Source organism: Canis lupus, chromosome 13, assembly GCF_003254725.2.
Source record: "Canis lupus dingo isolate Sandy chromosome 13, ASM325472v2, whole genome shotgun sequence".
In the NCBI taxonomy this organism is placed as follows: Eukaryota; Metazoa; Chordata; class Mammalia; order Carnivora; family Canidae; genus Canis; species Canis lupus.
This window is the reverse complement of record NC_064255.1, coordinates 19,286,184-19,312,444: the sequence shown is the minus strand read 5'-3', so window position 1 is coordinate 19,312,444 and position 26,261 is coordinate 19,286,184. Positions and strand designations below refer to the sequence as shown.

Here is a 26,261-nt window from a genome sequence, read left to right as displayed (position 1 = left end):
TATAAAACTCAAATGGCAGCACTTTAGTTTTCCATCCTGTGTGTACATTTCCCCAACCCCTCTCCCAGCACATACTCTCTGGGATGGCCCTGTCGTCCGTTGACAAGTCATGCTTCCAGCATGTTTTCTCTAAGGATTGCATTAAGGGGGCTCTCTGTAAAGCTCTCAGAACAGTGGCTGGCTCAAGGTAAGCACTCATCATGTGTTAGCACCATCATCGTCATCATCATCATCACCATTGACATTTGGGTGCCCTGTTTCATTTTTGTTCCTTTGTCTCCAAGCAGTTGGAGAGAGGGATAATGCAGAAAGAACAAAAGGGAGAAAGAGGAATTAAAGGAAGGAGGGGGATCCCTGGGTGGCGCAGCGGTTTGGAGCCTGCCTTTGGCCCAGGGCGCGATCCTGGAAACGCGGGATCAAATCCCACATTGGGTTCCTGGTGCATGGAGCCTGCTTCTCCCTCTGCCTGTGTCTCTGCCTCTCTCTCTCTCTCTGTGACTATCATAAATAAATAAAAATTTAAAAAAAAGCTTTAAAAAAATAAATAAAGGAAGGAGGATGGGAGGAACAGAAAATAAAGCAAAGAAATATAAATTGAGTCAAAAGCAAAAGCTTCGGGGCACCTGGGTGGCTCAGATGGTTAAGCATCTGCCTTCAGCTCAGGTCATGATCCCAGGGGCCTGGGAACAAGCTCCACATCCGGCTCCCTACTCTGCCCTCTCCCTCTGCCTGCCACTCCCCCTGCTTGTGCTCTCTCTCTCTCTGTAAAATAAGTAAATAAAATATATATTTTTTAAATGCAATCAATTGCATATTACAATCAGTTGCATATTACATACTAAGCATATTTTGGTTGGGACATTTTTAAGTTCATTTTTAAGTTCATTTTTAAGTTCCAGAATGTTTTGAAAGTTTCCCAAAAACCCAAGCATTATCTACAAATAAAAGCCTAATTAATACAAGTTAAAGCAAAATATAGTAGGAATACTCATCCTTAAAGTCATATATTCCAAAATTAGACAAAGTAATATTACACTTAAACAAAAGACATTTGTCTAACAACATTTAGTCTCAATTGCATGGTTAAGAATTAAGAAATAAGAACACATACACACACACACACACACACACACACACACACACACCAAATTGGAAATGCCACAAAACCACATATTGTTTATGCATTTTGCTCAAATAAAATTTTCTCAGATTTTCATTTGTAGACCATTTTCTCATGTTTTAAATTCAGTTTTGCCAAATACAGTTTTCTAGTTTCCCAGCACAATACAAATTAGGAATAGTAAGTGCCAAAGGCATCCCTAAGATTAAAAAAACACTACAAAAAAGCACATGTAATTCTCAACTAATGTATTAGTCTGGGGTCATTCTTTATAATGGCAAATAACCTAAAATAGCATAAGAGGCCACAAGATCTATAATTTTTTTGAGTGGATGTTAAGTACATTTCTTATGCTGATCATTTCACAATATATACAAATATCAAATATTAGCAAATGTGCAATATTGTGTATTCAATACCCAATGTCCCATGTGAGGGGGCATTCTGCAAAATATTGCTTGAATTTAATTGTAGGAAACTGTACAAATGAAAATAGTTTCTTCATTTGGGCAGAAAATAGAAGTGATGTAATCCAACATATTTCTCTCTTGGTCTTAACTTCTTGGACCAAGTTGAGGAAAAATAATAACAACTTTACTAACTATCCTGCTAACATAATATTCGAAAGGAAAGAATTTGTGAAGTTTATTAGTGACTGAGCATAAGATACTGTATCTTCATGAGTTCTAAGAAGTTCTATTACTTAAAAGCATCTTCCTACATAAAACTTGAATTATTCAGTTTTGTATTTATCTAACTAGCATCTTTCAGATGTTTGTTTACTCAAAAGCAGAGGGATAAAGTGGATGACACTGACATTATTTCTGGGGTACAACATCTAGGAAGATACTTACTTCCCCACCCCCTGCACGGGGCAGACGGTATATTTCAAAGATGGTCAGGTCAACATATATCTCCCATCCCACCTGCCTCCCACCAGAGGTGGGACCAGTGCTCCTCCTCATGTTGAATCCAAGTGGGGACTTGTGATATCTCCTACCAGTGGAGTGTGGCAAAGGTGGTATTCTGTGACTTCTCTAACTAAAGGTGACACCGCTTTTACCTAGCACTCCCTCATGCTCTCTGTCTCTCTTTGGACATATGTCTGGGGACTCCTGGGCCCGCATGTAAAAAGTCTAGCTCCCCTAAAGCTGCCATACTGGAAGGATGATGTGAAGAGTCTAGTTAGACATAGAGAGCTGCTCTGGCTCCCAGCTGATCTAATCTTCCCAGACCAGGCACCAGACATTTGAATGAAGAAGCAGTTGTGATGACACCAGCACCAGCCACTATCCAGCTATGATCTCATGAGTGACCCCAAGCCAGAAGTATAGATCCAAGTAGTTGATACGCTAATTCCTGACACACAGAAACCAGGAGAGAAAATAAACAATTTGGATTGTTTTAAGCCACTGTAGCTTTGGGATGATTGGTTATGCAGCCATAAAAAGCTAATATACAACCACTAAAAAGAAACCAGACATTGTGATCCACAGCTTACCTCATTAATTTCAGTGCCATCTGCATTGTTATATACAATTCGATAACCACTGATCTTTCTTGAAGTTGGGTCCCAGGCTAACCGAGCACTGTTAGAGCCAACATTGGAGATTCTCAGGTTTCTCGGGGGACTTAAGGGCACTTTGCAGTAAGTGAAATAGAAAATAATTAAAATGTTAAATAGCATATATATGTATATAAAAAAGCCAAACAAAAACCCCATCATCTTTGATTTTGAAACTACTTAGACATGAAAAATTTCAACCAGATAACAAAGAAAATTAACAAAGAAAAAACTTCCCTTGTAAAGAATGAATAGTATTAATAAATTATACATGCTTAGAAAGAAATAAGATTTAGGTACATATTGTGTCTTTCTTCTCCTATCAACGCTATTATTACAGCTGCTATAAATAAAAAACCAGGGCACCTGAAATTAAATCGTAGCTATTTCACTCAACTGTTGTATGATCTCTCTTGCTCCTCTCTACGATTTCCCATGTGTAAAGGAAGGTTGATGGCCTCTGTCCACTCCACTCGAGTATCTACTAGGCATTTCCAGCTTAACCTGTGCAAAACTGAACTACTAACTCCTGCCACCTCTTCTAATCTTTTCTCTGAATCTCTCCCTCTGAGCAAATGGAAACTCCATGGAAAGCCAAAATCTTTGAGTTATCCAACACTTAGGGTTTTGAACATATGTCATCTACCCATTGAGGCTTTTCAGGATCATCGTATGTAAAATAATGCTTCTACCCCAATGCTACCTGTCCCTGGTTTATTTTCTATATTGTGCTTTTATTGATCTATTGTCTCTCTTTCTCAATATATTCTAATTTCGGACAATTAGAGATTGATTTTGTTCCCATCTTTATCTCCAATGTAGCAAGTTCTCAATATACATTTGTTGACTCCAAGAGTGTAGGAGTCCTGCCCTGAATAAATGCCCCTGGCTTTGTGAGACCAAGTGAATACATTGCTGTTGCTTTAAAATTATTTAAAGAGAAAAAAATTATTTAAAGAGGCACTGTATTTCTGCAGATTCTTAATATCAATTCCATAGCTTTTTGCACTTCTTCAAAAATCCCCTTCTGAAAAAAAAAATCCCCTTCTGATTCAATAGATTAAAATTTGTCAAGAATCTTTGAGAGTTTCATGAGCCTTTGTAGGTTTATAGTAAAACCAATTGTTAAGGTTTATCGCATGCCCTTATGAGTCTGAGAAGCTCTGGAACTAATCATTATAACTCATGTTATCTCATTAAACCCTTACAATAGGCTGCAAGGAGACTACAATATCCCCATTATATAGGTCATAAAACTGAGGTAACTTGGCCAAGGTCATAGTTAGTAGGAGCAGAAGAGCAGTTAGAGTTTAACCAAGCAATCAATCGATTGATTTGAGAGACCGTGATATAGTGCTGATAAAACCAGCACAGCAAAAACCTAAAAGACAAATGATGACAGTTGTCAGCCACAGCCACAAAGTATGATGCTTCCTCACCCAATTAGTGAAAAGACTAATTATTTTCACTAATTCAATACATATTGATTATTTGGCAATAAAGAGCCTACAGAATTTAGTGACTCTCATACTACTCAAGGGGCTAGAGAGAATGCATAAGAGAGAGAGAGAAACAATATAATTATTTAAGTGTTGTACACACTTAGCTCCAAAATGTTCTGGAGTTCAGATAAATTTAGCAGTATGGTGGAGCAGTGCCTAGTTTCCATACTGCACAAAAATGCCAGTCCTAGGATCACGTACCCAAGGACATCATTTTTTTAGGAGCATCAGAAGGATGCCTTTTTAAATCAACTAATACATATCCTGCCACTAAATAAAATGCACATTTTCTTAAGTTACAATTAGCTTTTAAGAGGTTTCAACCTAAACCAGAATTTCCTATTTAGAATCCCAACGTCTTTTTGGGCTTTTATTCCAGCATTTCCTCTGAATGACTGAACTGCTTACGTGTTGTTTCTTGGCCTGTAACAGGATCACTGGCCTCTTCTCCAAACATGGCATAAACTGTAACTGTGTACTCCGTATTGGGCAACAATCCTCTTAATTCAATATCTGTGTGGGTCTCTCCAATTTTCATCTGAAAAGAACACATGTTATGAGATTGTTGCCAATGTGTGCCATTCATGTTGATCAATGTGCAACTGAGTAAAGGTAAGACTCCATGGAACAAGATTTCATCTCCTCACAACCCCTTATTCAAATGCTTTAGCCATAATCTTTCATTGTCTTGTATCATTTTATATTAGGAACAGATGCCATGGAGCCATATAAAGCTGAATGTACCCATGTGTGCTGTTTGAGGATAACTCTTTACATCTGGACAAGTGGGAATCTGAGCCAGAATAACAGTGTCAAAAATTTAGTCCTCAGAACAGTGTGGGTGGAACTGAGTTAGAAATGTTGTCTAGAAAGAGTACAAAGTCTAGGGCAGCACACTGGGCACAGAGTCAAGTGGGCATCTCTCACCACTGGCTAATTCTAACCAGTCGCTTGACTGGTTGCCCAGTTTTCACTTCAGGCCTAATTGAGCTGGACCAGTTTTGTTGCCCCATTCAACAAAAGGGCCTATGCACTTAGATTGCGAGTTCTTCCCAGGATACAGAAGAGATCAACCCACTTTGACATCCAATGTGGCAATTTGCTTTTTGATTCTGGAATGATTTTTCTGACCCTTGGAGTCAAATAAACTAACCAACATTCTTAGTTGCGTGACAACTGCATGATAGCATGGTTTTATTTTGTTTCGGAAGGAAGAAAAATATCTCCATAATCAGTCTCCAGTCACACAACTGCCAATGTTATTGTCAAATTTGAAATTGTAATTTTGAAATAGCTCAATGTATATATAAAATAAATGTAAAGAATTTAATTCACCTTGATGCACCCACCACTCAAATTCAATAAATATGAACATTTTGTCATAATAACTTCCAGTCATATTTTAAAAAGAACTAATATATTTATTTATTTTTTAATAATAAATTTATTTTTTATTGGTGTTCAATTTGCCAACATACAGAATAACACCCAGTGCTCATCCCGTCAAGTGCCCCCCTCAGTGCCTGTCACCCACTTAGATAAAACAGAAGCTCTTTCTCATACTTTCTGTTCACTATCTCTATCCTAATATTGAGGTGTACCTTATTAATCCAGTTCTTTACTTCTACTTTGTATATAGCTGTAATAATATATAGTTCTGTATGTTTAACAATATATAAACGGAATCTTATCAACATAATTTTTGCAACTTTTTTTCTGTCAATACTATGTTTCAAGATTTATTCATGTTGACACACAGGGATAGAGGTGACATTATTAGTCCCCTTATGGTATTCTTTTGTAGAAATATTCTGCTCTTTTCCATCCTTCTGTTGATGCACATGTCAATCAGTCATTCCCAAAAAGCCGTGCAGGAGGTTTCCTTATGATACATTCCTTAAAAAATTATACATATCTTCAACTTGATGATAGATTTCAAATTATTTTCCAAGGCAGCTGTACCAATTTACATGTCAATTTACATGAATAATTCTATTTCCCATATGCTCACTAATATGCAGTTATTAGTAAACTTTAAAAACGTTTTGCTAATCTACTGGGTGTGAACTGGTATTCCTTTCTTTCTTATCTTTCTCCTTATTGGTGAAGTTGATCTTCTTTCTAGCATCATTTGCTAAGTATCCCTTCTGCCAAAATAATTCAGATCAACATTATATCCAAATGAACTAAAGCTGTCTAAACCTTAGAAATAAAACACACACACACACACACACACACACACACACACACAATCACCAATGCTCTGCTCCTGATACTCAGATTCACCATACTTTTGGCCCTAAACATTTCTGTCACCAGAAGCAATGTTAAAGAAAATGGTTAAACAATATTAAAGGGGATCCCTGGGTGGCGCAGCGGTTTGGCGCCTGCCTTTGGCCCAGGGCGCAATCCTGGAGACCGGGGATCGAATCCCATGTCGGGCTCCTGGTGCATGGAGCCTGCTTCTCCCTCTGCCCGTGTCTCTGCCTCATTCTCTCTCTCTCTCTGTGACTATCACAAATAAATAAAAAATTTAAAAAATAAAAAAATAAAAAAAATAAACAATATTAAAGATTTGAGTTCTAAACTCCCTCTCTTGACCACTCTATCTGCCTACTCAAACACTCCCAAGTGTTACAGACATTTCCTCATCATTCATTGAATATCTACATTATAGTAATTGTTCCCCATAAATTAAAAACAAAGACTAAAATAAATCATTTGAAAGTCAAAGATTCATTCATTAAATGTAAAAAATATCCATGCATTTTTCTACTTCTCATATTCGTAAAAGAAAAAGTTTCTTAAGTATGGGGAAAATAGCCATTTGTGAATCGCATACAGCAATATAAATTATAACAAATTTCTCTAGGATCATTTGCTAATACTCCTTATAAGCCTTAATAATTTGCATGCCTTTGAAAAAACAGACTCCACTTCTAGGAATTTATCCTAAAGAAATAATCTGACAACCTTATAAAGTCATATGTTAAGAATGATCACAAAAGCATATTTATACAACACTATCCTAATGTCTAATAACGTGAAATTAATTGATCCTGACCTAGTACAAAGCAACAATGTGATACTATAACACCCATTTAAAACAATCATATAAAACATTATTTAATGGTATGGAAAGATGTTCATAATAAAATGAGAACAAAAGACTACAAAATCATTCCCATTTGTTGTGTTAAAAAATCATTAAAAAGGACTTAATTAAGTGTTAATAAGAGGTATTTCTAGGTGGGGGGATTACAAGTAATTTTCCTCCTTTTACTAATGTGAATTTTCTAAATTTTATACATTAAACTTTAATAATTAAAAAACCTTATTTTCAGGGAGTCAACGATTCTAGGACTCTAGTAGGCAGCAGATACTTACCTCTTTTTCATCCCCAGCCAGACCCTCTGTGAGAGGAGCATAGAGAATCAGGTATCCTGATGCTCCAGGCACTGCATTCCATTTTGCCCTCAGACTGTTCTCAGTTACATCGTACAGTTCAAGGTTGGAAACCATGGGTAAAGCAACTGCAAGAGATTTTTTTTAAATGTTCACCCATCTATCAATATGCTGTCTATTTCAAAGTATCTACGTGTTACTATTTACTAAGCAAACATAGCTTACTTTTCAGATAATATTCGTCCTGAAATAGGTTCACACAGTCATGCAAACCCCTTCTGAGAGGGTAAACATAAAGAATGCTTAAAAACAGGAACAACATCTTCTAGTTACTTATATTCTACTACAACGATGGGCACATTTCTCTGGGAACCAGTCAAGAACAAGGTGACTACTCAGACTACTGTTTTATGCCCATTGCCAAGCATAGTGTCTGATATGAAGCAGCTATTAAAAACAGTCATTGCGTCACTTAAAGACAGAATGGGTGGCCGGATGAACAAATTCATGAGTCAATATATACTCATCAATGCAATCAGAGACAGTGAGGAGATGTGAATGAGTCAGTGGTTAAATTAGTTCATAATACACATTCACTAAATATTTGTTTATTAAATTGATACATGTATTTTGCACCCTTCACCATCAAGATTGCTCTCTCCTAAACAAAGCAGAGTTTATAATGTCCCTCTCAATAGCATCTGCAAACTGTAACTGCAGCATGCGTCAGTACTGCATAGAATACCACAACTATTTCCTATGAATTGGATTCAGGATGGCCATCAATACAACCTGAGCAGAATTCCCGTTTAAGAAAGGCCACCTAAGCAATGCTGTACAAGGTCAGATGTGGGGTAGAATTCAATACATACGTGTGGTTTCGGTTCCCCGTAGGCCTTCACTAGCCGTGTGAGCGTATATTGCGAAGACTGCTATCTGATATTCAGTTAAAGACATTAAGCTTTTCAACACCGTGGAAGATACACTTCCATCCACCACCACCTGATTAAAGAACAGTTCGAGGAATGAGAGTGTGGAATATCTCACATGCAGAATTGAAACCAAAAAGCAAAACATTTCTAGCAAGAACATGTCATTAAATATTTTATTTGTGCCACATCCTCTTTTCCACTGTGGCAGTCAATTCTCCTTGAATTCCTCCATGAAGTGATATACATTTTATGGAATATGTCCAAAAGTCCCTTATTAATTCATATCTAATGGAGTGTGTCTTTCTCAGGCTAATTGTTATCTTAAACACCTCCATTTAAAACAGTTGACATGTGATATTTTTCCATGGGGCTTTGGGAAGCATTTAAAGAGCTTATTAGGCATGAAAAAGATAGAACCACTGGAAGCACTCAAGACTTCTTTTTTAGTCGAGATGATTTAAATATCCCTGATCTACTGCTTCTCTAACACACACACACACACACACACACACACACACACCAACCTAAAAATCTTGTCATAATAAATAAGAATATTATGAAACATGCTGAGGTCAATCAAAGGTTAGAACAACAAAAGATTTTCACTTCAAGAAAAGGGGGGGAGGGAGTTCATCACATTTTAACATATTCCTTGGGATTACTCTGTCAGAGATAGGAAATGGGAAAGATCCAATCATCTGGCAATAGGTGTTCTCTCCTGTGATGGCCAAACCATGAAAAAGGCCAGCGACAGATACTTTATTATGGCTTCTCTATTGCACTCGTCTCGATAAGTGTCCAGGAAATCCCAAACCTTGGAGGACTATATGACCACATAATTTGGAACACACAGACTTCATTAAGGCAGAAAATCCAGACCACTTCCAAAATAGAAAGAATACATGAATAGCAAAAAAGAGTTCTGGCCATATAATTAACTACTGATTCCTTCTACTTTAGAACTTGTTAATTTTAAAAAGGAAAAAAAGTGAAAATAAGTTATGTAAGAAATGAACACATGACCAGTTCTGAGGGTTATTTGATAGAGGTGGGAGGAGAAAGTATAAATGCCATACCAGAGAGATGGGAGAACAAAGTAAACACTTGGAAATGTATTTCAGTCCAATGAATTTTAAATGTTTGTGACAGAATAATCTCCTTATATATGCATTTCTGTCTTGTCTTCACTACTGTGGAAGACTTGAAAGAATGAAAATAATGGTTTGAAAATATCGTCTCCTTATTACCTCGTCTGGTTTTCCACCCCTGGCAGGATAATACACGACTCTGTATTTTTCCACTTTTCCTGGGGCATGAGTCCAGTTAACCATAAAGCTTCTGGCAGTGACTTCAGAAGTAATCAGCTCTGTAGGCGGCCCAATGGTGGCAAGAGCTGAGGCTAAAGTAGAGAAACACATAAAGTGAACCTCTTTCCCAGTTACTTCTCATGAGCCTAAGATACTCCATTAGTCAGACATGACTATTGACCTCGTGCTCCCTCTGAGATTTCATCTCTAGACAAGTTGACTCAATTATTGACGCCTGCATTTGTTCATTGAAACACTTAAGTGCCTATTATGTACCAATCACTATGCTGGGTTCTGAGGATACAAACTTAAATAAGAGTCCTTGACTCTAAGAAACTTTCTTAAAGACATTGTCATAGGATAATTTTTAAAAAGCATAGAAACACAACAATGGTTGACCATGTGTGTATCTAAGAGTACTCTCCTGAGCTCTTTAGAAGTATTATTTTAATTCTCAATAGTTATTATTATTGTTTCCATTCTGTAGATAAGAAAAACCAAGGCACAATGAAGTTAAATAACGTGACCAAGTTTCACGATTAGTAAGTATCAGAGCTGAGATTGATAATTGAGTTTTGGACATAAGAGCCTGTGTTTTTAAGCATCAGGGATACAGACTCTTTATGGAAGCCTTCAGTTCAACAAATGGCCAGTATCTAGAAGTAAAAGGAGAAGAAAAGGTAACTAACATAACATATATTGAATGTTCCCTATAAGCTAGACACTATGTAAACACTTTGTTTGTGTTACATACATGTTAAAACAAATGACTCTATAAAAGATTTGGGGCATGTAGAGTTCAAAGTCCTTGAACTTTAGGATTTCTTACCCTCTAGAGACTTACCCAAAGGGACTTTAGTAACCATATTAATGAGAAAAAAAATATGTATTGAACACAACTATAACCAGGAACTATATTATATGCTCTATCAAAAACCACAGGTATAGAGTTTTTTTGTGGGAAAAATTGGTCTCTAAAATAGTCTCATTAAGAAGCTCAGAGAAATGTATTCAAGAAACTATTGCTTGGCTGTCCAACCTATCCCAAGAGATCTGGTCCAGAGAAAGAGGAATGATGGAAGAGATGTAGCCAAATAGAATCATTCCACACCCTGAACACAATGAAGGCAAGAAATAAAACCAAATTCTCAAAGGAGGATCCTGATATTACCTTCTCAGTTCATATCCCTATAAGCCAGATATAACCTCTAGATCAATGATATCATAACAGACAAAGGTTAAAAAGTACATGATGGTTGTGCTTCATCATGGAAGCACAGGAAGATAGGACTGATGTACTTTCCCTATTATTTCTGCTAAGTACAACTAAAAATTCTGGAAATTATGTAATAAGACAAGCATAAGAAGACACTAAAAGAGAGAAGAAAGTATGTGGGTAAGAGATTGCAGAACCCAAGGAATGATATAGTGATGGGTCCCCAGAGTTTTCCTTTTACCTCATATGTCCTAGACATGGAGTTAAAGAATCTAACTACCTAGAAATACCAATAGATACAGACAAAAAAAAGCCCCAACAAAGCCTGCTCTCTCTAGCCAAAGGACAAGGAAAGGGCCAGCCTGCCAAGATAGAACAATTTTAGGCAATAACTGCTCTACTCTAGACAAATAGCACACAAAAACCTGTGGCCCCACCTCTATTCATGTCAGCAAAGGCCAAGTGGGGAGTCAACACTCTCAACTTTCTTGGCTGTAATGGCATGTCCCAGCATTCAGCCCTTCCCAGCCCACAGCCAGAGTAGTGTAAGAAAAGACTAAGTAGGGAAGAGAGATAATCATCCCTGACAGATGGTAACAAATCTTTCTACCACATCCCTATCTGTGATACAAGTGGAGACCATAAGGAGAGCTTGGACATCCAACCCCACCTACTAGTACTAAAGCACCACTCCCCTTCCTCTTTGGGATGTTGTTGGAGGAGATCTAGTGATGGGTTAGTACTTAAAGAAATAATGACTGAAATTTTTCCAAATTTGGCAAAAACTATAAATTACAGATTCAAGGAAATGAGTAAATGGTCCCGGATAGAGCCACAGAAACTCACACCAAGGCATATCATAGTCAAACTTTTGAAAACCAAACACAAAAGAAAAATCTTGAAAGCTATGTGGAACAAATGACACCTTAACTATAGTGGAAGGAAATTCTAATCACAGCAGATTTATCATCAGAAATCATGTAGGGCAGAAGAAATTGGCACATTTTTCAAGCATTAAAAGAGCTGCCAACCCCGAACTCTATATCTAGCACAAATATCTTTCAAGAACGAAGGGAAAATCAACACATTCTCAGATGAAATAAAATTAATAATTAAAAGAATTTTCCACCAGCAGACCTATACTAAAAGAATGACTAAAGGAAGTTCTTTAAACAGAAAGAAAATAATGAAAAACCAGAAGCCTAGGGCCACAGAAAGGAAGAAAGAATGAGGACACAAAAATATGGATTAATACATTTTACTTCTCCTTTTGAGTTCTCTAAATTATGTTTTATGATTGAAGAATTATAATACTTTCAGATGTGTTTCTGAATATATAGAGGGGGTATTTAAGCCAACTATATTATACACAAATATGATAAGGGGACGTGAAGGGAGGTAAGGTTTTTACACTTCACTCAAACTGCTAAGTGTCAATAGCAGCAGACTGGAATGAGTTATATGACTATATAATATTATACTTACAACAACCACCAACAAAGCTATACAAAGAGATTCCAGAAAAAAAACACTATGAATAAATAAAAATAAAATTATAAAAACTGTAAGTAACCCACAGGGAAAGAAAATAAGGAACACAGAGAAATGAAAATCAGAGAGAACAGCAAGGGGAAAAAACCAACAATAAACTAAATATTAGGCTTAAGCCCCATCATGTCTATTATTACATTAAATGGAAATGGCCCAAAATACCAATTAAAAGAAGGATATTAGCCGAGTGGATTACAACATATGACCAATTATATGTTGTCTATCTAAAATCCACTTCAAATATGATATAGGTTGGTTGAGCATAAATGGATTTAAAAAGTTATATCATATAAACATTAATCGAAAGGAACTAGAAATGGCTATACTAGTATCAGATAAAGTAAACCTCAGAACAAATAAAATTAGTAAAGATATAGAGGGACATTACATAATAGTAAGTAGCTAATCCATCAAGAAAACATAGTATTCTAAATGTGTGTGCACCAAAAAGCTGCAAAATATATAAACTAAAAACTGATAGAACTGAAAGAAGAAATAGACAAGTCCACCTTTATAGATGGAGACTTCAATATCTCTCTCTCTCAACTATTGATAAGATGGTGGACAGAAAATTAGCAATGATATAGAACTCAACAAGACCATCAACCAACCATCCAGTCAAAATTTATAGAACATTGCACATGACAATAGCAGAATATATGTCCTTTTCAAGCACCCACAGAGTATATAGCAAGATAAACCATATCCTAGGCCATAAAACAAACCTCAGAAAATTTAAAACAATAAAAATTACACAGAGTGTGTTCTCTAATGACAGTGAAATCAATTATCATTTAGAAACCAATCACAAGGGATCCCTGGGTGGCGCAGCGGTTTGGCGCCTGCCTTTGGCCCAGGGCACGATCCTGGAGACCCGGGATCGAATCCCACGTCGGGCTCCCGGTGCATGAAGCCTGCTTCTCCCTCTGCCTGTGTCTCTGCCTCTCTCTCTCTCTGTGTGACTATCATAAATAAATAAATAATTTAAAAAAAAAGAAACCAATCACAAAAAGGTAACAGAAAAACACCCAAACACCCTGAAACTATAAACAACCATTTCCAAATAATCAATGGGTCAAGTAAGACAGGTCAAAGAAGATAAAAAAATATTTTGAAATGAATGAAAATGAAAATACAACATATCAAAATTTGTAGAGCACTGCTAGAGCAGTGTTGACAAGGAAAATTATAGCATTTTTAGTAATTACATTAGACAAAGCAGAAACATGGCAAATCCATAATCTAAGTTCTCATCTCAACAATCTAGAAAAGCATGAGCAAGAAAAACTCAAAACCAGTAAAAGAAAGAAAATAAGAAAAATAAGTGAAGAAATCAATGAAATCAAAAACAGAGTAAAAATAGAGAAAAATCTATGAAACCAAGAGCCAGCTCTTTGAAAAGTTTTTTTTTTCCCTAATGAACAAAGCTCTAGCAAGCCTGAGAAAGAAAAAAAAAAGAGAGAGAGAGAGAGAGAGAGAAGACAATAATTACCAACATCAGGGAAAAAAACCCACAGACTATCACTAGAGACCCCGCAGACATCAAATGAATAATAAGGGAATACTCTGAATAACTCCACACATATATTCTACAAATTCTATGGAAGGAACCAATTCTTTGAAAAGCAGAGAGTCTCCCCCATAAGATGGGGTAGAAGGCAAAGATGTTTATTCTTATCATCACTCTTACTCAACATAGTATGGGAAATTTTAGCCAGTAAAAAGGCAAGAAAATAAAAAGCACAGAGATCAAAAGCAAAGAAATAAAACTATCTATTTGCAAAGGATATGATTTATTTCCTATGTAGAAAAATCCCTGAAAATCTAAAGGGAAAATTCTTGATTAATTAGCAAATTCAGATAAGAAGGTTATTGGATACAAAATAAACATACAAAAATGTAATTGTATCCATATATACTTGCAATGATCATGTGGACACCAAAATAAAAAATAAAATATAACTAAAATTTCTCAAAAGAAATTAAATACTGAGATGTATACAGAATAAAACCTGTATAGAACTTGTATCCTGAAAACTACAAAATGCTGATGAAGAAATCAAAGGATATCTAAACAAATGGAGAAATTTACCATGTTTGAGGACTGGATTCTCCACCCAGTAGTGATTAACAAAAGTCCAACAAGATATTTTGTAGAATAAAGATTTTTCTAACATTTGTATGGAAAGGTAAAGAAAGTGAAATGCTGAATGGAGGGATCCCTGGGTGGCGCAGCGGTTTGGCGCCTGCCTTTAGCCCAGGGCGCAATCCTGGAGACCCGGGATTGAATCCCATGTCGGGCTCCCGGTGCATGGAGCCTGCTTCTCCCTCTGCCTGGGTCTCTGCCTCTCTTTCTTTCTGTGTGTGACTATCATAAATAAATAAAAATTAAAAAAAAAAATACTGAATGGAATTTTCAAACAATAATCAAGTGGGAGAATTCAGTCTATCGGATCTCAAGACTTATATAGCTACAGCAAATCAAAATTGTATAATATTGAAAGAGGGTTAGACTCATAGACCCAAAAGAACAGAATAAAGAATCCAGATATAAACCAACAAAAATTTGCCCAACTAATATTTAACAAGGTGCAAAGCAATTCAATGGCAGAAATGGAGCATTTACAGGAAGTAGTATGCTGATAGGCAAAAAAAGAAAGAAGAAAAGAAAAAAGAAAGAAAGAAAGAAAGAAAGAAAGAAAGAAAGAAAGAAAGAAAGAAAGAAAGAAAGAAAAAACAGGCCTTGAACTAAACTTAAAATCTTTTACAAAACGTTAACCTAGGTCATGGACTTAATGTAAAACATTTTAGAATAAAACTACAAAAGAAAATTTTTAACATTTATGGCCAAATAATCCTTCAACTTGATACTAAAAGCAATAACCATATAATGAAAAACTGATAAATCGGACCTCATTTAAAACTTTTGCTCTTCAAAAGACCTTGTTAAAAAGATGAGCAGATAGGCTACAGGTTGGGGGAAAATAGTAACAATTCATATATCTAACAAAGGATTTGTAGCTAGAATATAAATGAATTGTCCAAACTCAATGGTTAAAAACTTAACACATGCACACCCAACTAACTAATTAGAAAATGGGCAAAAGACATGAACAGCCAAAGAGCAAATGCATATGTGAAATAAGCATGCAAAAAAATGTCCAATTTCATTAGCCATTAGGGAAATGCACATTAAACTGACAATGAGATAGGATTACATACTTATCAGAATGCCTAAAATAAAGCGTGTTAACAACAACACATATTGGTGACAATGCACAGAAACATAAGCACTCATATATTGCTGGTGGGAATGCAGAATGCTGCAGCCACCCTGGTAAACAGGGTGCAGTTTCTTAACACTAAGCTAAACTAAGTGTGCTACTACAATATGATGCAGCAATTGCAGCCTGGGCATTATCCCAGAGAAATGAAAACTTATATTTACACCAGAACCTACATCAACATTCATAGCAGATTTGTTTGTAACAGCCAAAAATGGAAACGACCCAGATGTCTTTCTTCCTTTTTAAAAAATAATTGTATTTTATTTAAAATTAATTAATTAACATAGAGTGTATTATTAGTTTCAGAAGTTGAGTTCAGCGATTCATGAGCTGCATATCACACCCAGTGCTCATTCTGTCACATGCCCTCCTTCAAGCCTGTTACCCAGGTACCCCATCCCCGTACTCACCTCCCCTCTAGTAACTCTGTTTGTTTCCTAGAGTTAAAAGTCTCTTATGGTTTGTCACTCTCTCTGATTTCATCTTATTTCATTTTTCCCTTCCTCCTCCTATGTCATCTGTTCTGTTTCCTAAATTCCACATATGAATGAAATCATATGGTATTTGTCTTTCTCTGATTGACTTCCAATCTGTTCATGGTTAAACAGACTGGTTCATCCATACCATGGAATATGACACAGCCATAAAAAGGAAAGAGCTACTGATACATGCAACAAGTAGGATGAATGGCCAGGGAATTATCCTGAATGAAAAAAAAAAAAAACTAGTCCCCAGATATTACATACTGCATAATTCCATTTATACAATATTTTCAAAATGAAAAAATATTTAGAGATGGAGCACCAATCAGTGGTTGTCTGGGGTAAGGGAGAGGTTGTGGATAGAGATGAGTGAATTGGCCATAAAAGGACAACAGGAATGATCCCCATGGTGATGGAAGTGTTCTGTATTGTGGCTACCAAATCCAGTATCCTGCCTGCGATACTGTACTGTAGTTTTGGAAGTATGTTACCATTAAGGGGAACTGGCAAAGTGGACACGATCTCTCTTTACATTTTTCTTAAAATTTTATGTGCCTGTACAATTACTTCAAAATCCAAAGTTTAGTTAAAAAAAAAAAAAAAAAACATGATGGTCTAAATGTAACACTATGGAGAAAATTATGTAGTAGTTAAACTATTCCTCCCCCATGGGATGTCAGTATATTCCCTTTCTAGTCTGATGATTCATGTCTTAGGGGAATAAGGATTCTATTTAGAAAGTCAGCATGAAAAATGATGAGAATTTTCATAATCCACGATAGACTTTTGAAGAGTAATATCCACATGCACAGAATGACCGCCTTCTGTTCCTCGCTTTACCTTTGATCTCTCTGTCTTGTTCTTCCACCCGGGAGCAGACAGTCCTGGTCAGGCTCTCCACTACTGTGTGCATCAGGTCAAATTCGGCGACATTGTACACATGAGTGCTGTCTGGTTCAGAGGCGATCTCCCGCAGCTCATTCTCATCCGCGTTTTTCACCCCTTACATTGAGGACAACAGGGAGGGTTGTCACACTCATGCCCCATTTGAAAAACCAACCTCCATGAGCCTGTCCTGAGCCCATCAGTACCCCCTGCCATCGAAGCATTTGCTCCTTTCAAGAGGTGCATCTCATGTCAGTTTTGTAAAATTCACCTTCAGAATCATTTTTAAATGATTACATCCTAACTTAGGTGTATCTTAACAGATAATGTGTTAATGAAACTAACTTCTGGGGCACCTGGGTGGCTCCATGGTTGAGCGTCTGCCTTTGGCTCAGGTCATGATCCCAGGGTTCTGGGATCAAGCACCATATCAGGCTCCCCACAGGGAACCTGCTTCTCCCTCTACCTATGTCTCTGCCTCTCTGTGTGTCTCTCATGAATAAATAAATAAATAATCTTAAAAAAAACACCAACTTCTGTCTTGGATGAATATTGCAGAGGCAATAATAATTAAACCAGCATTCTAAACTAACAAAACCTTTGGTTTAAAGTTCTATAAAATAATTTTACTTAAATTAAGAGTAACTGTAGAATAAAAATTAAATATATATATATTTTTAATATTTACAGTACCATTATATAACATTAAAGGAAAGCTTGGGAAAAAAATTTTTAACATATTCAAGTACAACTGGCTGACTAGTAACCACTGCAATTTTGCTAATGCAAATAGGGAAGCTCTGCTTCTTCCACAATATTTGTAGAATTCCATTGCTACAAGTCAAGCACAATTCTGGGTGTTTGGAATGTAGCAGGAAACAGAGTGAGACACAAAACCTTCAGCTCCGCACAACTTTTCCAGTCTGTCTTAGCAGTAGATGCTAACACTTACAGGGTACCTGCTATGCCCCAGGAACTGCAATGGTTTAGGTGTATAAATGCATTCAATCCTAACAATCAACCCTATGAGTCTGGCACTATTGTTTCCCCCAGTATATGAATCAGTAAACTGTTGCACAGAGAAGTTAATTAACTTGCTCAAGGGAACACAGCAGTAGGTGTATAGCTGGAGTTCCCACCAGGTAATCTAGATCCAAAGTCATATCCTCTTAACTACTATAACACACCCCTTCTCAGAAGATCAACCATTAAAACAAGTAAGAGAAATTTTAAATAGAAAAGGAAGGCATGGGGTTGGGTTTTATGGGCGTAGAGGTAGATTTCTCTTCCCCAGGGTTTAGCAAACAAGGAGCCTTTCTTTATAAATCCATCATTGCAATCATCTAAGGGTATTTTTTTAAGGTACTATGGAAGCAAGGAAGGGAGATTACCTAGGGTAACATGAATGACTTCTCAGATGCCTGGCTGTGCCATTTAATTTATCTTCTAACTTTGACATATTAAGTGACAAAGTGTTGGCTGTCTCTGAACTATGTGCTTTAGAGGGTTATAAGATAATAAATACTAATGATTTCCAGGTAATTTCCAAAGAAAAAGTCCAAATTACATCTGTATGAGTTCACACAAAGTTTTGTTTCAAAACTCATCCATTTATTATCAACAAGACCACAGAATGGAAACTAAACACATAAATTAATCCCATTAGTTTGTCGTCTATAAAGATTCCCCTTGGTGACGCCTGGTGGCTCAGTGGTTAATCCTGGGTCCTGGGATGGAGCCCTACAAGGGGCCCCCTGCTCAGCAGGGAGCCTGCTTCTCTCTCTCCCTTTGACTACTGCTCCTCCTGCTTGTGCTCTCTCTTTCTCTCTGTCAAATGAATAAATAAAATCTTTAAAAAGATTGCCTCTGATGGACAAAAGGATAGTATAGTAAAAAAAAAAAATTGATTAATTTCTCTGATGTTTCCTGCCTGAAGGATTTCAACAAAAGCTTCTAAAATATACAGCTGGATCTGTGTGCACAGGAACAAAATAACACTGAGTACTTAAAGAGACAAGCAGTTTAATGTCAATAATGCTTTTGATGACTTTTAGGTAAAATCAACAAGTTTGCATTCATATAAGAATATACTGGGGAAAAAAAAACCCTACCACCATCACCAATGACAAAAAGTATATTCTAGGGGAGCTAGTCCCAAATCTCTACTATCTCTCTCTCTCATCTTTCCAAACTGAATAGTTTGTTGCAAACAGCTTGGGAAAGGGAAGAAGAGGTCATGATGACTTGGAAGGAATTTGTTCTGTAAGGATTTTGCCTTGCTCATCTTCGTGTCCCAGCACCCACCACAATGCCCGGCACACAGCATTTAAGCACAAACATCTTGAATGCAGCACTCTATAAACTATATTTCCAATAGAAAATCTAGGAATGGGTCAGATGAACTGTTTCTTGTTTGGGGATTTTGTTTTGTTTTATTTTGGTTTGTTTTGGTTGGTCTCTACTAAGTAAAAGACCTTCCTGCTGCCAAAGAAACTGTAAATATTTTCATCAAGAGCGAAGTTGCATCATCTAAATGGTTTGCAGTTATCCTGAATGTGTGCCACATGTCTCCTTTTCCACAAGGGTGATACCTTATAGAGAGTTAGTTTCAAAGAAATAATATTGCATAGCTAGAACTTTATGCTTTCCAAATAGCTGCAGGACCTTAATCCCTTGAAAACAATAAACTGGTTTCTCCTCTATACTACCAGAGAAGAGATTGCTATAATGTGATACTAAAGAGAAAGTCCTGGGGTGCCTGGGTGGCTTAGTTGGTTATGCATCCACCTCGTGGTTTCAGCTCAGCTCATGATTTCAGGGTCTTGAAATCAAGTCTGGGTCAGGCTCTGAGCTCAGCAGGGAGTTCGCTTGAGATTCTCTCCCTCACCCTCTGCCCTACTCTTCTATGTGTGTGCACGCTCTCTCTCTCTCACACAATCTTTCAAATAAATAAATAAATCTTTCTTTAAAAGAGAGAAAGTCCTTACTAATTAAAAGCTAACAAACATGACCTAACCTTTGCATGCTACTTTATGCTTTTCACAGTACTTTATGGATGGCATCTCATCCAGAGATTCTCATGCTATGGGGTACATGAAAGTTACCACCGCTTCAATCTTAAATGTAATGATGTTGGGCTCAGAGCACAAGACTGGCTACCACTAGAGCCAGGACTACAAACTATTCAGGTCTCCTGGCTTTCAATGAAGTGTACTTTGCACTATATATTGTTTTAAGTGGTTGTGTGTCTGTGCCCATTGTTGAAATAGGACCACAAAAAGTACATACCTATAGCAAACAGTTCTACACCAGATTCACGAAGGTTTCTAGATGGTGGAATTATATCATCTTGGGACTTTCCATCTGTGATTAAAATGCCAATTTTGGATACTCCAGTCCTTGCTCCTGCTTCTGGTTTAAAGCTATTTTCAAAAATGTAGTTCAAAGCAAGACCTGGGGGAAAACAGGAGAAAATAAAACAAACCAACCACCTCTAATAAAAAGCTTTCCAATTCTGAAAAATGTAACCACAAGATGAGTAACTTATTGAGCTAAAAGTTTTTCAAAAGATATGAACTTTCATCTTCATTTTTACAATGACCTTTTTCTCAACAGACCTGATGAAAACCTAAAATCCACCAGAATACAGATAACATAAATAACTGAATAGTCCATCATTTCAGAAGCTAGCATTTATAAAGAACATTAAATTCATCGCCAATAGATGTTTACAGAATTAAGTACAAGAAAACCTAAACCTTTATAATTTAGGATAAAGCAGGAATACCCACACAGAAGCAACAATCCTAAATATTAACAAAACCTTGTTTATGATGGTCTAAAGAACCAAATTCTCTTTCTTTTTTTCGGGATAGTGGAGGCAGATCCAAAATGATCACTGAATTCCTGCCTTTTGAGTGTGACACTTTTCATTCAGAAAAAAATAATACATGCTGCAATACTGTTATAAGATTTGTGTTTAATAAAGTTTCCTGCTTTTAACAAAAAGATTATGCCTCAAACTGGCAAAGCAATTATCAAGATTTCAATGGCTTACTTAAAAGTCAATGATAGCATCACTACTCTCTAAAATGAGTATCTACATTGTGCACCCATAGAAGAAAATACCAGGTACTAAGGTTAAAACCTGTGACAACCCCTTGTGGCTGGAATAATTATAATCTAGATATTCTTATATTCCTTGTTTATCAAAAAATGGGTGAGCCAGGGATGCACAAATATTTTCATGACACTACTGCTTGTAGAATAAGGCAAAGAAAATACCTTCCTTGAAAGTAAATAAGGTAAAAATTTGTTTTCACTTAAAATGATGGGATGGCTAGAAGCCCTGGGTGGCTCAGTTGGTTGAGCGTCCAACTCTTGATTTCAGCTCAGGTCATGATCTCAGGGTCCTGGGATTGAGTCCCACTTCAGGCTCTGAGCTCAGGACAGAGTCTGCTTGGAATGCGCTCTCTCTCTCTCTGCCCCTCCCCCCACTGGTGCACATGCATTCTCTCTTTCTAAAATAAATAAATAAATAAAGTCTAAATAAATAAATAAATAAATAGAATGATGGGGTGGCTAGAGGAGAAAAGAGGAAGGGAAATGAACTGGCAAAAGCTAAGACACCCGCAGCTAAGACAGTCGCTGAAGATTGTCAGCATCCAGGATTGCTCCATCTCTTCCTGGCCCAGCCAAGTCCTTCTGGAGACATTACATTCACACAGCGAAAGGAATGGTGGGGGGGGGCGGGGGGCGGGTCTGGGTTTTATTTTATTTTTTGGGGGGGGGTCTAGGTTTTAATTCTTAATGCTAAGTTTGAGAAAAGAAGCCATCTAAGAATTTTAGATTTTAGTTTGGTTTAAAAATACTAGACCAAGTCTTATAAAGTGGCAGATTAAGAAATGAAACTAATCTTTGGCAAGATACGTTGCTAAAAACATGAAATGAATGAAACATACCTGTTAGCGTATTTCCTCCCTTGTATGGTAGATTTCGGACGGCTTCAATGACCTCATCCTTTGTGTTAAAGGCATTCAAGTGCCACTCTATTCTGGGGTCACCGCTGTACTGTGCAAGACCTGGTAAAAAAGATGAGATAGCCCAACCAGAAATGATGGGTTAACTCAAGCATCTAGTGGACTATTTGTGAAACCAGAATAATAAAGGGCCTGATCTTTTTAGCAATTCTTTCTCTGCTTCACTATGTAATTTCAAAAAGAATTCTTGGCATCAATTTAAGGAATTAGTTTGGACATATCTTGGGACAGGAGGAATGTACATGTTTTCTAGCCATTTAGTAGTGAGCACCTAATTAGGTACTTGGTATTTAAAAAACAAATCTGATTGTATTTGTAGATAAAACCTCTAATTTATTGGTTCATTTTTGTCCTCAAAGGAAGGACTTTCCTTAATGGCTATTTAAAAGTGAAACTATGAGACTCTATATGATAAAGTGAATATATTGCTCAAAGCTTTATAACCTTTTCTTTTTATCTTGGCTAGAATTAACTTGGCAGAGATTATTTTGTACTATAAAACTATTTCCAATTCCCAATTTTCTTAGTTCAAAATTCCAATGGATTCAGCTGTTTCTTTTAAATAAGAAGGAAACTTCTACCCGAAAAATTCTTAAACCTGTTACAACTTTGTTATTATTATTATTAGGCAGACAACATTTTGACTTTTTAGAAAACTGAAATGTGTTCAATAATTAATTGAATGACAGCATCCTTCAGCATAAATTAGCAGGAATTCATTGATCCAAACTTGTGCTCTTAGGAATATCATGAAAGTTGATCCTATAATTCTGAATGTCGCTCCGTAAAGTTTTTGAAATCTCTTATGAAGCTTCCCAGCAGATTTACACTGACAGCTGACTTCTGCTAACAACAGAATATGTACCAATTCGTGTCTTCTCTGAGCCCACATTGAATGCTGTAACCAGGTTTTCCAAGAAAAGCCGAACCAGTCTGAAGTTGAATCTTCCAATACTCCATGAACCATCCACCAGGATTACAATATCAGCAATAGCTGGAATTTCACAGAAAAACTTCACTTCTGCAAAGCACAAACCAGAAAAATTTCTATATCACTTCTGCAACTTTTTAAAAAAGTGATCCTATTTTATATCTTTCAGATAACTTAGTGCTAATAATACAATAAAATTCCCATTAAAGCAACCATGTTTTTACAACCCTTCCCTTAAATGCATTCTTACTAGGAAAAAATTGTGGTAACAGCTGGCAGCAGAGTCAGTGTTCTGGAAATAGTTAGCAAAACACTGGCAGGTTCACACTGTCCTGGCGACTCAAGCCTTCTGCGTATTTTAGAAAAGTAGTGTCTGTGAAAAATCATCCAGCTTTGGGTTTTAGCCTGTAGATTCTTTCCAGGAAAGGTCTTAGCAACCAGTGGTGAAGGATTCAGCAGAGATGGGACGATGGCCAGAAAACAGAGAGGCAGCTCTCCTGATAAGCGCATGCTGGCGGAAGTGATATAAAAGAAACAGGAGCTTCCTGAATTTAATCTATGCATGCCATGCATTTAATCTAAGAAAGGTAAGGGCACCTGAGTGGCTCAGTGGCTGAGCGTCTGCCTTCGCTCAAGGAGTGATCCCTGGGTCTTGGGATCAAGCGCTGCATCAGGCTCTGCAGGGAGCCTGCTTCTCCCTCTGCCTATGTCTCTGCCTGTCTCTGTGTGTCTCCATGAATAAATAAATAAAATATTTACAAAAAAAAGAAAGGTACACAATGTGATGTGATGAGCACTGGATGTTATATGCAACTGATGAATTACTGAACTCTACACCTGAAACTAATGAGGTACTTACTATATGTTGGCTAATTGAATTTAAATAAATTTGGTTTAAAAAAGAAAAGTATGCAGGCCTTTGCCAAAGTAGGAAGGGTTTGTGGAAGAAGAAAATTGGGAAAAGGCCCAGGAGTTTCCCTATATTCAAATTCTTTAGCATACTGCATGTGACAATAAGATTTTGTCCCTAAAAATCATTTAGCATTTGATTTTTTTAAATGGCTCAATTAGGCTTTAGAATAAGGAGCTAGAAAAGGATGCCCAGGAGCCAGAGTAATACTTAGAGACCCTTAGAGAAAATCACAACTGGAGTTGATCTTTGCAACAAACGAGGAGGCTGTGGGCAGTATGGTAGGTCTGTGCTTGACTACATGTTGTCACACAGAGCCAAGGTATTAAAATAGTCTTCATGTAGTTCAGAACCTGTAGAGATTTGCAGTCTTGTTAGCACCTTTAGTAGCATTGCTTCCTACTCTAGTTTGTGCTTTCAAATGGGCTCCTTAACTTTGCTCAATGTTCATATTAGGACTGGTGATCATAAAAAAAAAAAAAAAAAAAAAAAGGACTGGTGATCATGAACAGTGTGTGTATCTTTGTGTCCATGTCAACTTCTTGAAGTTGCCCAGCAAATCCCTATTTCGTGTGTTTTCTAACATTAAAATGACAGTAAAACAATATTTGAAATACAATACAGTTTATGTACTGAAAACTGAAACACAGAAGTGTTTATGAATAAACTGACTAAATTTTTCCAGCAGGGAAAAATAATCAACCTACTATGTTTGGGGTAGGCAATATAACAGATACCCCTGCACCTACCAGACTACATTATTCCCGAAAAATCTTAGTTTTCTTCCCCCTTCCAGACATAAGTATGCAAGGAATACCTAGATCCTTTTACCAGAAGGGATAAAATGTACTTGCCAATGAAACAATCAGATACTCATTATGGAAGCTAAATAGTACAGCTCAATCTGAAGTTTACATATTACATTTTTGGGCACCAAATATCCCTTCATTAATAACCAGATACAAAGCCACTACGCTGAAGTATTCTAAGAATTATTTTAAGAAGCCATGAAGTAAAAATTAATTTGGTTTTTGGAAATAATCAGGGAAAACTGAAGTCTTGAAGCTCTAAGAGTCTATTTCTCTTGGTATTTATGGGGAAACTTACTTGAAATGGAGAGTCCTCTCTTTTCCAAAACTGTTGGGGGGATACTGTTTCACTCTTTAACTAATTGTTTGGATGCATTGCAGACAGGGTGTTAGAAAGGGACCTATTTCTCCCTGGTTATTTAGAAGAGGACTATGAAAACCTGTATTTTATGTAGGAGCAAAAATAAATGCAATAATCTGGATGAATCTTAGCAACATACTGCTCTTTGGTAGGTAGCAATATTTGGGGATGGGGAGGAATAAGTTCCAAAAGATTGCTATTAGCCTGACATCTTTTTATAGAGATAAAAATAACTAATATAAAAATACTCTTTTAAGAAATATATATGGATGCCATAGAACTATGTCTAAAAGTGAGAGGAGGTTGGGTGATGAATACAGAGTCCAAGATAGTAATTGCCTTGGGTGAAGAGAACCAAGGAATTGGGATGACAGCAGCACCATCTGGTTATATGTGGGTTATGGGCAAAGTATTAGCTTTCCTGGGGGAGAGAGAGGGATCTGTATGATTATTATGCCATTAAAAGTAACAAATTAAGTAACTAATCAAAAACAATCCTATCTGGAATGCAGAGAATATTGACTATAAAAAAAAATTTAGTCTTTATGTCACACAATTTAAACACCAAGCCTTAAACACAAGGTACAATTCCACACACTTGATTTGAAATTAATGGCCTATTCATGCCCTGTTTTCTAACTAAAGACCAGTATCTGTTACATCAGCAGAAAGACACAGTTTTTAAGATGTTGGATTTCAGAAATCAAAATATATCATTGGTTCTGCATTCCAGAGTATGATTTTTCTTCAAGATTAGTGCACATGCACTTGGGAACTCTGAAAACACTATTTTTTAAAAATGCCCTAAACCCTGGTTATTAGCCCTAAGATCTATCCAAGCACAATCACCCTAAGGGCTATTTCCCACTATGGCAGGCACGAATGCAGCATGTCCAACTCCACTAAGATTTACTGTAGGTAGAACAAACTCTGTACATAGTGTGCACCATGCTTACCCTG

At 36.8% G+C, this 26,261-nt stretch overlaps 1 protein-coding gene across 4 annotated transcripts in view; it reads right to left on the bottom strand.

Moving 5' to 3' along the window:
• Positions 1–26,261, bottom strand: part of COL14A1 (collagen type XIV alpha 1 chain) — a 216,041-nt gene that overhangs the window by 132,557 nt on the left and 57,223 nt on the right. For all 4 annotated transcript variants that reach the window (XM_025450239.3, XM_025450240.3, XM_025450241.3 and 1 more), the window contains exons 6-14: positions 23,156–23,311; positions 22,213–22,332; positions 20,540–20,704; positions 17,207–17,368; positions 9,771–9,922; positions 8,464–8,593; positions 7,574–7,719; positions 4,595–4,724; positions 2,622–2,761 (exon numbers count right to left, since the gene is read on the bottom strand). In XM_025450239.3, coding sequence (XP_025306024.3) covers positions 2,622–2,761; positions 4,595–4,724; positions 7,574–7,719; positions 8,464–8,593; positions 9,771–9,922; positions 17,207–17,368; positions 20,540–20,704; positions 22,213–22,332; positions 23,156–23,311 — 1,301 coding nt within the window. The remainder of the gene's footprint in view (positions 1–2,621; positions 2,762–4,594; positions 4,725–7,573; positions 7,720–8,463; positions 8,594–9,770; positions 9,923–17,206; positions 17,369–20,539; positions 20,705–22,212; positions 22,333–23,155; positions 23,312–26,261) is intronic.